We start from the raw sequence: 15,000 nt of genomic DNA on the forward strand, positions 1-15,000 counted from the left end.
AGCGGAATTGTTGAACTGGAACTGGTTTAGAGCTGGTGGGGGGAAATCGTTGGTTGTGTTATATATCTATATATATATAGAGAGAGAGAGTGTGCGTGTGTGTGTGTGCTACTGACTGTGTGTGTGTCCTCACTGTCCTCACTCACTGTCCTCACTGACCTCACTGACCTCACTGACTGACCTCACTGTCCTCACTGACCTCACTGACTGACCTCACTGCCCTCACTGACCTCACTCACTGACCTCACTGTCCTCACTCACTGACCTCACTGTCCTCACTCACTGACCTCACTGTCCTCAGTGACCTCACTGACCCCACTGACCTCACTGTCCTCACTGACCTCACTCACTGACCTCACTGTACTCACTGACCTCACCCACTGACCTCACTGACCTCACTCACTGACCTCACTGTCCTCACTGACCTCACTGTCCTCACTCACTGACCTCACTGTCCTCACTGACCTCACCTCACTGACCTCACTGTCCTCACTCACTGACCTCACTGACCTCACCTCACTGACCTCACTGTCCTCACTCACTGACCTCACTGTCCTCACTGACCTCACCTCACTGTCCTCACTGACCTCACTGTCCTCACTGACCTCACTCACTGACCTCACTGTTCTCACTGACCTCACTGTCCTTACTGACCCCACTGACCTCACTGTCCTCACTGACCCACTGTCCTCACTGACCCCACTGACCTCACTGTCCTCACTGACCCACTGTCCTCACTGACCTCACTGACCGCACTGACCCCACTGTCCTCACTGACCTCACTCACTGACCTCACTGTCCTCACTGACCCCACTGTCCTCACTGACCCCACTGACCTCACTGTCCTCACTGACCCCACTGTCCTCACTGTCCTCACTCACTGTCCTCACTGACCTCACTGACCGCTGTGCCCTGTCCTGCAGGGGGGAGGAGGTGGATGTGGACCTGAACGACCCTGCAGTGGAGGATGCGGCGCTGAAGATCCAGGCCCAGTTCCGAGGGTTCAAAACCCGCCACGACCTTCAGCAACACGAGCAGAAGGTCAGTCAGTCACTCACTCACTCACTCAGATAGTCACTCACTCATTTGGTCGGTCAGCTAGCCAGTCAGTTATCCAGTCAGTTCGTCAGTCACTCCGTGAGTCATTCACTCACGCACTCACTCACGCACTCACACTCACTCACTTCGTCACCCTCTCCCTCACCAACTCACCCACTCACTCACTGACTCACTTTCTCACACAGGGAGGGAGGGGAGTGGAATTGGGGGGGGGGGGAGAGGAGAGGTGGTGGAGGAGGCGGTGGTTGTGGTGGCTGGTTGGTGGTGGTGCGGTGTGTGTAACATGTGAATCTGTCTGTCTGTGCGTCTCTGTCTGTTCCACTGTTTTCCCTCCCTCCTCCACCCTTACCCTCTTGCGACTTCTCTTTTGCACCCAGTTTCTTCTCCTTTCGCACCATCCCTTCCCCCCCTCCCCCCCCTGCGCCCCCCCCCCCTTCTGTGTCTGTCTCTGTCTCTGTCTCTGTCTCTGTATCTGTCTCTGTGTCTGTCTCTGTGTCTGTGTCTGTCTATGTGTCTGTCTCTGTCTCTGTGTCTGTCTCCGTGTCTGTCTCTGTGTCTGTGTCTGTCTCCGTGTCTGTCTCTGTCTCTGTGTCTGTCTCTGTCTCTGTCTCTGTCTCTGTGTCTGTCTCTCATCTGTTTCTCGGTCTCTGACTCCTCATTTTATTTAGTTTTGTGTAGTATAACAATTTTGTCTTCTCTGTCTCTCTGCCTCTTTCTGTCTCTGTCTCTCTCTCTCTCTCTCCTCTCTCTCTCTCACTCGTGATAGTTACAGCAAATCCCACCAAAATGGAAAGACAAAGAAGAAAGGAAAGAGGATGGTACAGAAAAGAAGGAAGGAACAGTGTGAGAGAAAGAAAGAACGAAAGAAAGAAAGAAAGAAAGAAAAAAGAAAGAAAAAGAAAAGAACGGCCTGGAGAGGGCTATGTATACCTGTAATGAATGTTTGTGTGTGTGTATAAACAGACAGACAGATAGATATATAGATAGATAGACAGACAGACTTCCAACCACGTAGTAGACAGCCACCTCACCCATTACGAGATCAAACTGCATTGGGAACGATACGACGAAAACGCCCACCACCCACCACCCACCACTGAAACGCCCACCACGAGAGAAAGAAGGAAAAGGGATCACGAGGTGACGTCTGTTGGGTTCTCTGCAATTTGTCATCGGGCTGCTTCACAACACAGAGCAGCTTTCCATTCCGGAGAGAAAGAACAGAACGCCTGCAGGAGATGTCGATGTGGCATTGAAAAGCCCAGCGTGAGAGCATGACGTAACTTCATGACAGAGAGTCTTTCTGGTGCCAGTAGCCAGCATTTTGTTCTCGTTACCTCTCTCTCTCTCTCTCTCTCTCTCTCTCTCTCTCTCTCTCTCTCTCTCTCTCTCTCTCTCTCTCTCTCTCTCTCTCTCTCTCTTCGAATTTTTCAATGCCTTATTTGACAATGGTTCTTACCAAGATAGTTGTTGTCTCTGTGGTTCTTCCTTTATTTAAAAAGGGTGATGTTAGTCAGGTAAATAATTATACAGGCATATCACTGTGTGATGTTTGTAGTGAAGTATATGGTTCAACTATCAGCAATAGGCTTTAAGATCGGGTAAAAGAATTTAATTTGACAGGTAAGCACCAGGCAGGGTTTAAAACGGGTTATTCCACCATTTATCATGTTTACGCTGTTAGCACTGATACAGAAACAGTTATGTCTGAATCGTAAATTTTACGTTGCATTCATTGATTTCGAAAAGGCTTTTGATTCTGTAGATAGAAAACACTGTTTCCTATACTTCAGAAGAATGGTGTCAAAGGTAAGCTTTACAGATGTATCCATAGCATGTATGTCAGTGTCAAAGCCAGAGTTAGATGTGGTGATAGACGGACAGGTTACATTAACTGTACCCGAGGCATGAAACAAGGAGATGCCTGTAGTCCTGTATTGTTTTCTTTATTCCTCAGCGTGTTAACATTAGAAATTTTCTAGAGGGGAAGCATGGTGCAACTTTCACACATGAATGTTTCGAGGTTTTTTTGTTGTTGTTTTTTTTTTTTTTTTTTTCACTGTTACTGACTGATGATGTTGCCTTATTGTCTGGAGCCGTTAGTGGCTTACAAACGCAGCTGAACAGTTGTCACCTGCAGCCTCTGTGCGACAATTAAAAGTGAACACGGATAAAAGTAATATTATTGTATTTAGAAAGGGTTGTTACTTAGCTGTCAAAGAAGGATTGATTTATAATGCCTGTAGTGAGTGCATGGTAATACCTAGGAATTTATTTTATTACAAGAATGAAATTTTGTGACAGCATGTGGTGACTTAGAAAAGCCAAAAACTCCTTAACGTGTATTAACGTGTATTCTACAGAAATTATACAAGCTGAAAAATAATTTCCAGGATACTCTTTTAAGGTTGTATGATTCACAGATTCAACCAATGTTACAATATGGTGCTGATATTTTGGGTTCAGATAATGCAGCATTTCTTTGTGAAAAATACATTTGTTAACGCTCAAGAGGTTTCTAGGAGTAGAAATGCAAATACCTAACGATTTTGTATATGAAGAAACAAACAGATACCCTATGTATATAAATGAATGTATGAAATATATTACTTACTGGCTAAAGTTCACGAGAATGCACGAGTCCAGATTACTTCAAATCATGTCGAATTTTGCTCGATCTGGATGCACGTAGTAAGTGAAACTGGTTTTCAGATATCTGTTGTACATTGTGTATGCTTTGATTTGGTTATGTTTGGTTAAGATAAGGCATAGAGGGTAGTGACGAATTTCTCAGAGAATTTAAAGAAAGGGTTGTTGAAGGCAGATGGCAAGAATGGACATAGCAAGAGGTTTAATGTTTACAGAACATTATGCACTGTAGCAGATGACAGAATACATTTACATTTAAACATAGATGGACACATAAAGTATTCAGTGGCAAGATTCAGACTTGGTATCTCTGAAATTGCAGTACACTCTTAGCGATACAGAACACATAACGCAGCTGATCGGATGTGCTCACTTTGCAGCGAAGGGGAAGAAAATGAAATATATTTCGTCCAAAGTTGTCCTGACTTGCATTACTAAAAAACAACGTATATATCACCTAAATTGTACAACGTATATATCACCTAAATTCTACATATTTCCAGTCAGCTCACATTAGTGTTACTTGTGGCTTCTAGGCACAAACAGACCATTCGCAATTTGAAAATGTATATGTTTTAAGCAATCAGACTGCAATCAACTCTGATTTCTTAGAACACTGAACTTAGTTTATTTCTTGTTGACAGAACTGCGAATTGCTTGAGTTTATTTCTTGTTGACAGAACCGCGAATTCCTTGTTTTTGTTATATGATCATGTGTTTCACCCATTCATGAGGGGCAATGGCCTATGCTTGAATAATCTATCCGTTTCCGTACCTATCGCTCTCTCTCTCTCTCTCTCTCTCTCTCTCTCTCTCTCCTCTCTCTCTCTCTCTCTCTCTCTATCATTCTCACCCACTCTCAAACTATCTCTCTATCTGTCAGTGTGTTTGTCTCTCAAACACAATCATATACAAACACACACACACACACACACACACACACACACACACACACATTTCATTATCGCGCAATTCTAGTATGTATGTATCTTCTGTTTTTTTCTCTCTTTTGTTTTGCTATGTTTCTCCTCTTTCTTTTTTTTTCTTTTTTCTTTTTTTTTTTCCTTTCTTGTCTATTCTTATGTTTGTTTTGTTTATTTTCTATTATCTAGATGGCTTCATGTAAAAAAAAAAAAAAAAGAAAAAAAAAAGCAGTTGTTTATTCAGTTACCATCTTGAAATAAAAATGTTGAATTGACTTGTGGACACACACGCGCGCGCGCACACACACACACGCACACGAGCGTACGACAACACACACACACACACACACACACACACACACACACACACACACACACACACACACACACACACACACACACACACGCACGTACGCACGCACGCACCCCCCTCCACACACACACACTTGGGCTCGTTTGACATCATCGCCGTTGCCGCTTGTATCATACGCCTCCTCCTCCTCCTCCTTCTCCTCCTCCTTCTCCCACTTCTCCTCCTCCTCCTTCTCCCACTTCTCCTCCTCTTCCTCCTCCTCCTCTTCATAATCATAATCATCATCATCATCGTCGTCGTATTTGTAGTTGTGGTTATGGTGAAGCCTTCGTCACTGTCACCCCGTCATCAGCCAGAATAGACGTGGAGGAAAGTCGATGTGCCACACAAGTCATTTCGCAATGTTTGTCTTGTGCAGTGTTCTTGTTCTCTCTTTGTCTTTGGCTGTCTGTCTGTCGTTCTCTCTCTCTCTCTCTCTCTCTCTCTCTCTCTCTCTCTCTCTCTCTCTCTGTGTGTGTGTGTGTGTGTGTGTGTGTGTGTAATTCTGATTTTATGTCGGTCTGTCTGCCTCATTCGTTCATTCTTTGTTTATTTGTTTGTTTTGTTTTGTTTTCTCTTCTTCTCCTTCTTCTTCATTTCCTCCTTCTTTTGTTTTATCTATCTTTTTTTTTTATTCAGACAAAGGTTTACAGACATCAGACATTTACAGACATGGAATTTATATCCTTTTTTTATTCAGACAAAGGTTTACAGACATCAGACAAAGGTTTACAGACATGGAATTTATATCCTTTTTTTTTATTCAAAGGTTTACAGACATCAGACAAAGGTTTACAGACATGGAATTTTTTTTTTTATTCAAAGGTTTACAGACATCAGACAAAGGTTTACAGACATGGAATTTATATCCTTTTTTTTTATTCAAAGGTTTACAGACATCAGACAAAGGTTTACAGACATGGAATTTTTTTTTTTATTCAAAGGTTTACAGACATCAGACAAAGGTTTACAGACATGGAATTTACATCCTTTTTTTTATTCAGACAAAGGTTTACAGACATCAGACATTTACAGACATGGAATTTATATATTTGTGCATTAGATTGTACAGGGTAAGGACGCAATGATGTTCTGAATACTGACAAGTCCACAACAACATATTCTAAACAAAACAATACACATTCAAGAGCATACATAATTCCAAGGTGACATTGTATAGCTTAATCTTGTAAAATTATATGTAGTGCCCATTTTTGCACAAATATTTGTTATGTTTCATAATTGTGTAAAAAGCGTACTTGTCTACTTCATATGCCTGTTTGAGATCCTTTAAGAACGTTATGTTTCGTAATGCTGGTTTTACTTTTTCGGATATACATTTGTACACAAAGAATTCAGCTATCAATAAGACATGTGAGAAACATCCATCAGTTTTTATTTTGTCTATTTTGTTATGTCCACAAAGCACCAGTGCATCATTAAGAGTAAGTCTGTCACAATATTTCTTCTTCTTCTTCTTCTTCTTCTTCTTCTTCTTCTTCCTCCTCTTCTTCTTCTTCTTCTTCTTCTTCTTCTTCTTCTTCTTCTTCTTCTTCTTCGTCTTCTTCTTCTTCATTTATTTTCATTCCTCCTTCAGTCCCTCTTCTTCATTCCGTTTCTCTCTTTGTCTTCTGTTATTTCCTGGGATGCCTTTCCCCTTTCCACTCCCCCTTCCCCTTCCCTACCCCCTCCCTCCTTTCTTTTAATGTCAGGTTTAAATGGCGCGGGTTCGGTTTTCCCGAGTTGGTTTCCCAATGCCAGAGGATGAGCAGGGAAGAGGGGGAGGAAGGGGAGCCAGCAGACTGGGGTTGCCAGAAACAGTTCCAAGCCACGATACTGTTCACCAGGAGCTATAAGTCTTCGTTTGGAGCGTTCCTGGATCGGGAGTCAATTGAGGAGGAGGAGGAGGAAGAGAGTTTAGATTGAGTCTCTCTCTCTCTCTCTCTCTCTCTCTCTCTCTCTCTCTCTCTCTCTGTGTGTGTGTGTGTGTGTGTGTGTGTGTGTGTGTGTGTGTGTGTAAGAAGAAGAAGAAGAGGAGGAGGGTTTAGATTGAATCAGTGTGTGTGTGTGTGTGTGTGTGTGTGTGTGTGTGTGTGTGTGTGTAAGAAGAAGAGGAGGAGAAGGGGGGGGGGGAAGGAAGGGTTATAAACAAAAGAATATACACAGAGAAGACACATACATACTTAAACATCCAAAGAGAACAGATACGTTTCCACTGACATGTCTAGAAACATTTTACTCTATTTTTCAGAACAGTAAACTTGGGAATACGGGGATGGCATGACTGTTTTGTGGGGAAGACGCTTCGGAAACGGGAACGGAAATCGAGTCATTTATTCTCAATTCCTTCTCCTACTGTCAGGGTGGGGATAAAAAAAAAGGGAAGAATGACGTACATTGTGTATGTGTGTGTGTGTGTGTGTGACACTGAAGTCACCATTTCTGAAGTGATTGATTTGGGGGAAGGCAGTGTAGCCGTGAAGGAAAGAACGACAATAGAAACAGGAAGACAACAAAGGTGGGGGTGGGCTGAGAGGGGAAGAGGGGGGGGACTAGGAGTGAGAGAGAGAGGAGCGAGGGAAGAGAGGGAACAGAGAGAGGAGGGAGGGAAGAGAGGGGAAAGAGAGAGGAGGGAGGGAAGAGAGGGGAAAGAGAGGAGGGAGGGAAGAGAGGGGAAAGAGAGAGGAGCGAGGGAAGAGAGGGAACAGAGAGAGGAGGGAGGGAAGAGAGGGGAAAGAGAGAGGAGGGAGGGAAGAGAGGGGAAAGAGAGGAGGGAGGGAAGAGAGGGGAAAGAGAGAGGAGCGAGGGAAGAGAGGGAACAGAGAGAGGAGGGAGGGAAGAGAGGGGAAAGAGAGAGGAGGGAGGGAAGAGAGGGGAAAGAGAGAGGAGGGAGGGAAGAGAGGGGAAAGAGAGAGGAGGGAGGGAAGAGAGGGGAAAGAGAGACGGAGAAGAGAGAGGGAGGAGGGAGGGAAGAGTGGAAAGAGAGAGGAGGGAGGGAAGAGAGGGGAAAGAGAGAGGGAGGAGGGAGGGAAGAGAGGGAAAGAGAGAGGAGCGAGGGAAGAGAGGGAACAGAGAGAGGAGGGAGGGAAGAGAGGGGAAAGAGAGAGGAGGGAGGAAAGAGAGAGGGAGGAGGGAGGGAAGAGAGGGGAAAGAGAGAGGGAGGAGGGAGGGAAGAGAGGGGAAAGAGAGAGGGAGGAGGGAGGGAAGAGAGGGGAAAGAGAGAGGGAGGAGGGAGGGAAGAGAGGGGAAAGAGAGAGAGACGCTGACTTTCTCTCCTTTCTTGTGTGTCTCTCTCTGCCTCTTCAACCTCCCCCCTCTCTCTGTCTCTCTGTCTCTCTCTCCCTCTCTCTCTCCCTCTCTCTCTCTTTAATATGTCAACACTGTATTTATTCAGCTGGTACTATCAATAAATAAAGCAGTTGCTTCTTTTTAACACCAAGACACCCGTAAAGAAGTGTGTGTGTGTGTGTGTGTGTGTGTGCGTGCGTGTATGCGTGTGTGTGTGTGTGCGTGTGTGTGTGTGCGTGCGTGTATGCGAGTGTGTATGCGTGTGTGTGTGTGTGTGCGTGTGTGTGTGTCCGTGCGTGCGTGTGTCCGATGACCATAATCATCAGGTTGATGCCAACGATGATGGTATCGGCAAGCAACGACGATAATGACGACAACAACAGCGGTAATGATGATAATGATAATGACAACAACGACGATAATGACGACAACAACAGCGGTAATGATGATAATGACAACATGACGATAATGACGACAACAACAGCGGTAATGATGATAATGATAATGACAGCATGACGATAATGACGACAACAACAGCGGTAATGATGATAATGATAATGACAGCATGACGATAATGACGACAACAACAGCGGTAATGTTGATAATGATAATGACAGCATGACGATAATGACGACAACAGCGGTAATGTTGATAATGATAATGACAGCAACGACGATAATGACGACAACAACAGCGGTAATGTTGATAATGATGATAATGACGACAGCAACAGCGGTAATGATGATAATGATAATGAATGACAGCATGACGATAATGACGACAACAACAGCGGTAATGATGATAATGACAGCATGACGATAATGACGACAACAACAGCGGTAATGATGATAATGATAATGACAACAACGACGATAATGACGACAACAACAGCGGTAATGATGATAATGATAATGACAACATGACGATAATGACGACAACAACAGCGGTAATGATGATAATGATAATGACAGCATGACGATAATGACGACAACAACAGCGGTAATGTTGATAATGATAATGACAGCATGACGATAATGACGACAACAACAGCGGTAATGATGATAATGATAATGACAGCATGACGATAATGACGACAACAACAGCGGTAATGTGGATAATGATAATGACAGCAACGACGATAATGACGACAACAACAGCGGTAATGTGGATAATGACAACATGATAATGACGACAGCAACAGCGGTAATGATGATAATGATAATGACAATGACAATGACTATAATGACAACAACAGCGGTAATAATGATAATGACAATGACAACAGTGGTAATGATGATAATGACAATGATAACATCGACGATAATGATGACAACAACAGCGGTAATGATGATAATGACAATGATAACATCGACGATAATGACGAAAGCAACAGTGGTAATGATGATAATGACAATGACAACAATGACGATAATGACGAAAGCAACAGTGGTAATGATGATAATGACAATGACAACAATGACGATAATGACGACAGCAACAGCGGAAATGATGATAATGATAATGGCAATGACAACAACGATGATGATGGATAGCGACGACGATGACTATAATGATGAAAATAATGATATAGTTTGAAAACATAAACAGCTGTATGTGCTATCTATTACCAACGTATGGTTATTATCGTAGAGACCTTGACCTTTTTTTTTTCTGCGATATATTTTTCTTTTCCTGTTTTTTGACGCATGCGTAACGAGCAAGAAGTGTGCATGTTGTGTGTGGAACGAACGTCCCGGGATGTTGACGATGATGATAATGGTGATGACTGCAGCAAAGTGTGTTCTGCTGAGAGCTATAAAATCGCGACCGTTGTGTATATGTACGTGTGTGTGTGTGTGTGTGTGTGTGTGTGTGTGTTGCTCCACATGCGCTGAGTTGTAAATCTGTGCGTTGACCGAGTTTCTTGTTCTCCCCGTGTGCATGTGCTTTCTGTCTCTCTCTCTCTGTCTCTGTCTCTCTCTCTCTGTCTCTCTCTGTGTCTCTGTCTCTCTCTCTCTGTCTCTCTCTATGTCTGTCTCTCTCTCTCTGTCTCTCTCTCTGTCTCTCTATCTGTCTCTGTCTCTCTCTCTCTGTCTCTCTATCTGTCTCTGTCTCTCTCTCTGTCTCTCTATCTGTCTCTGTCTCTCTCTCTCTGTCTCTCTATCTCTCTCTCAATTATAGAGGTGTGCGTGCGTGTGTGTGCGCGCGCGCGTGCGTGTGTGTGTTCCTGCGTGCGTGCATGCGTGTGTGTATGTGTGTGCATGTGTGTGTGTGTGCTTATTTTGTGCTTTGCATGCAGACTGGCAAGGGGAGGAGGTACTTGGGGGAAGAGGGGGTAAAGGAGGGGGGAAGGAGGGGGAGGGGTAAAGGAGTGGGGGAAGGGAGCAGAGGGGGAGGGGGGAAGGAGTGGGGGAAGGGAGCAGAGGGGGAGGGGGTAAAGGAGTGGGGGAAGGGAGCAGAGGGGGAGGGGGTAAAGGAGGGGCGGAGCAAGTAACTGCCGCATTGTTGTGCTACACGGAAAACAAAAACGTCAATAGCAAATATCCAACGAACGGGGCCAGAGTCTTACTAACTTGACAGCACAACGGGGCCAGAGCCTTACTAACATGACAACAGACAGCACAACGGGGCCAGAGTCTTACTAACTTGACAGCACAACGGGGCCAGAGTCTTACTAACATGACAACAGACAGCACAACGGGGCCAGAGTCTTACTAACATGACAACACAACGGGGCCAGAGCCTTACTAACATGACAACACAACGGGGCCAGAGCCTTACTAACATGACAACGGACAGCACAACGGGGCCAGAGTCTTACTAACATGACAACAAACAGCACAACGGGGCCAGTCTTACTAACATGACAGCACAACGGGGCCAGAGTCTTACTAACATGACAACAAACAGCACAACGGGGCCAGAGTCTTACTAACATGACAACACAACGGGGCCAGAGCCTTACTAACATGACAACGAACAGCACAACGGGGCCAGAGTCTTACTAACATGACAACACAACGGGGCCAGAGTCTTACTAACATGACAACACAACGGGGCCAGAGCCTTACTAACATGACAACGAACAGCACAACGGGGCCAGAGTCTTACTAACATGACAACAAACAGCACAACGGGGCCAGAGTCTTACTAACATGACAACAAACAGCACAACGGGGCCAGAGTCTTACTAACATGACAGCACAACGGGGCCAGAGTCTTACTAACATGACAACAAACAGCACAACGGGGCCAGAGTCTTACTAACATGACAACAAACAGCACAACGGGGCCAGAGTCTTACTAACATGACAGCACAACGGGGCCAGAGTCTTACTAACATGACAGCACAACGGGGACAGAGTCTTACTAACATGACAGCACAACGGGGCCAGAGTCTTACTAACATGACAACAACAGCACAACGGGGCCAGAGTCTTACTAACATGACAACACAACGGGGCCAGAGTCTTACTAACATGACAGCACAACGGGGCCAGAGCCTTACTAACATGACAACGAACAGCACAACGGGGCCAGAGTCTTACTAACATGACAACGAACAGCACAACGGGGCCAGAGCCTTACTAACATGACAGCACAACGGGGCCAGAGTCTTACTAACATGACAACGAACAGCACAACGGGGCCAGAGTCTTACTAACATGACAACGAACAGCACAACGGGGCCAGAGTCTTACTAACATGACAACAAACAGCACAACGGGGCCAGAGTCTTACTAACATGACAACACAACGGGGCCAGAGTCTTACTAACATGACAACAAACAGCACAACGGGGCCAGAGTCTTACTAACATGACAACACAACGGGGCCAGAGCCTTACTAACATGACAACAACAGCACAACGGGGCCAGAGTCTTACTAACATGACAACACAACGGGGCCAGAGTCTTACTAACATGACAACGAACAGCACAACGGGGCCAGAGTCTTACTAACATGACAACACAACGGGGCCAGAGTCTTACTAACATGACAACACAACGGGGCCAGAGTCTTACTAACATGACAACGAACAGCACAACGGGGCCAGTCTTACTAACATGACAGCACAACGGGGCCAGAGTCTTACTAACATGACAACAAACAGCACAACGGGGCCAGAGTCTTACTAACATGACAACAGACAACAGAACAGGGCCAGAGTCTTACTAACATGACAACAGACAACAGAACAGGGCCAGAGTCTTACAAACTAAACAACGAACAAACAGCAGAACGGGAGAGAATAAAATAACATACTTTTTTTGGCAAGGAGCGCAGCCTCTGCATTATCTTGTTGCGATCGATTCCTGATGCCGAAAAAATTCCCTCAAGATGTTACGGGGGTTGATTGTGTTTGGCTGTGAGGAGGGGAGCGGGGAGGGGGGGAGGGGGTTCTGCGGTGGGGGGGGGGGGGGGGGAAGGGAGGGGAGGGCGTCAGGTTAAGTGGGAGGGAAAGGGTAGTCTGGCGTGGTGGTGAGAAGGAAAGGGGGGAGTGTCATTTTACAACACACACACACACACACAGAGAGAGAGAGAGAGAGAGAGAGAGAGAGAGAGAGGCGCAGATACACACGTATAATAAATACATGCACGCATACAGACGCACGCAAGCACACACGCGCGTGCGCGCGTGCAAACACACAAACACAGACAAACAGAGGCAGACAGACAGACAGACAGAGAGAGAGGGGAATCCAAACTTTATTCTCCACGGACCACGGTCCCCTAACCTCATCAGAGGGAGGTGGGGAGGTGGAGGAGGGAGGACCCAGCTGAGGGAGGTGGGGAGGTGGAGGAGGGAGGACCTAGCTGAGGGAGGTGGGGAGGTGAAGGAGGGAGGACCCAGCTGAGGGAGGTGGAGGAGGGAGGACCCAGCTGAGGGAGGTGGGGAGGTGGAGGAGGGAGGACCCAGCTGAGGGAGGTGGGGAGGTGGAGGAGGGAGGACCCAGCTGAGGGAGGTGGGGAGGTGGAGGGGGATGGACCCAGCTCAGGGAGGTGGGGAGGTGAAGGGGGGTGGACCCAGCTGAGGGAGGTGGGGAGGTGGAGGAGGGAGGACCCAGCTGAGGGAGGTGGGGAGGTGAAGGGGGGTGGACCCAGCTGAGGGAGGTGGAGGAGGGAGGACCCAGCTGAGGGAGGTGGGGAGGTGAAGGGGGTGGACCCAGCTGAGGGAGGTGGGGAGGTGAAGGAGGGTGGACCCAGCTGAGGGAGGTGGGGAGGTGGAGGAGGGAGGACCCAGCTGAGGGAGGTGGGGAGGTGGAAGAGGGAGGACCCAGCTGAGGGAGGTGGGGAGGTGGAAGAGGGAGGACCCAGCTGAGGGAGGTGGGGAGGTGGAGGAGGGAGGACCCAGCTGAGGGAGGTGGGGAGGTGAAGGAGGATGGACCCAGCTGAGGGAGGTGGTGAGGTGAAGGGGGATGGACCCAGCTGAGGGAGGTGGGGATGGACCCAGCTGAGGGAGGTGGGGAGGTGAAGGGGTTGGACCCAGCTGAGGGAGGTGGGGAGGTGAAGGAGGGTGGACCCAGCTGATGGAGGTGGGGAGGTGAAGGGGGGTGGACCCAGCTGAGGGAGGTGGGGAGGTGAAGGGGGGTGGACCCAGCTGAGGGAGGTGGGGAGGTGAAGGAGGGAGGACACAGCTGAGGGAGGTGGGGAGGTGAAGGAGGGTGGACCCAGCTGATGGAGGTGGGGAGGTGAAGGGGGGTGGACCCAGCTGAGGGAGGTGGGGAGGTGAAGGGGGGTGGACCTAGCTGAGGGAGGTGGGGAGGTGAAGGAGGGAGGACCTAGCTGAGGGAGGTGGGGAGGTGAAGGAGGGAGGACCCAGCTGAGGGAGGTGGGGAGGTGGAGGAGGGAGGACCTAGCTGAGGGAGGTGGAGGAGGGAGGACCTAGCTGAGGGAGGTGGAGGAGGGAGGACCTAGCTGAGGGAGGTGGGGAGGTGAAGGGGGGTGGACCCAGCTGCAGTCAGTCCTTCAACTTGCTGACACCATCACTGTTCTCCAGTGAGAAGGGGCCACCTCAGAATGATGGTGTGAGTGTGTGCACCAGCCATCTGGACATCAGTTCGTGTCTTGCTCTTCGGGGCGTCGGTCGCTTTTATCACAGCCTGCGTCACTCGCTTGATGCGAGTTTTTATTCGCTTTAACTGATTTCAGTTTAAACCTCTTTATGGGATACCTGCTCTATGATACAGTTTAAAGTCTCTTGCAGTTCATAATTTCTGAACAGGGATGTGTCTCTTGCCTGTGTTGTTTTCTGGATACCATGGATATATATTTGTGTAACAGACATTCCGTGTTAGCTCTGCCACTACTGATACTGACTGCCGCCCTCGCTCCGGCACTGTTCTCCAACCTAATTGCCTGCTTCCAAGGCTGTGTGGGTGGACGTGGAACAAGCTGCTTCCCAAGTGTTGGGGAGGGGGGAGACAGACAGACAGAGACAGACAGAGACAGAGAGAATGAAGGCCAACAAACAGTGGCGTGGTGGAAATCCTCGAGGGACGTGGAGAGACAGAGAGGGGGGGGGAGGGGGCATAGAAAGATGGAGAGGAGGGGGGCAGATGAAGAGAGGGAGAGAGAAGGGGGGTCGGGGGGGGGGCAGAAAGATGTTGAGACCAAGACGGGGCGAAAGAGAGATAAAGAGATGAGAGAAAGAAAAAGATGAAAAGAAACAGACAGACAAACAGACTAACAGACTAACGTGAAGGGAAAAGGAAAAGAGAATGACGA

The 15,000-nt window shown here is 47.4% G+C and overlaps 1 protein-coding gene across 1 annotated transcript in view; it reads left to right on the forward strand.

The window, feature by feature from the left end:
* LOC143291370 (uncharacterized) overlaps positions 1-15,000 on the forward strand; it is a 222,137-nt gene that overhangs the window by 189,530 nt on the left and 17,607 nt on the right. The window contains exon 4 of the mRNA XM_076601211.1: positions 924-1,041. Within this exon, the coding sequence (XP_076457326.1) occupies positions 924-1,041 (118 nt within the window). The remainder of the gene's footprint in view (positions 1-923; positions 1,042-15,000) is intronic.

The sequence above is a fragment of the Babylonia areolata genome, chromosome 17 (assembly GCF_041734735.1).
Source record: "Babylonia areolata isolate BAREFJ2019XMU chromosome 17, ASM4173473v1, whole genome shotgun sequence".
Taxonomy (NCBI): Eukaryota; Metazoa; Mollusca; class Gastropoda; order Neogastropoda; family Buccinidae; genus Babylonia; species Babylonia areolata.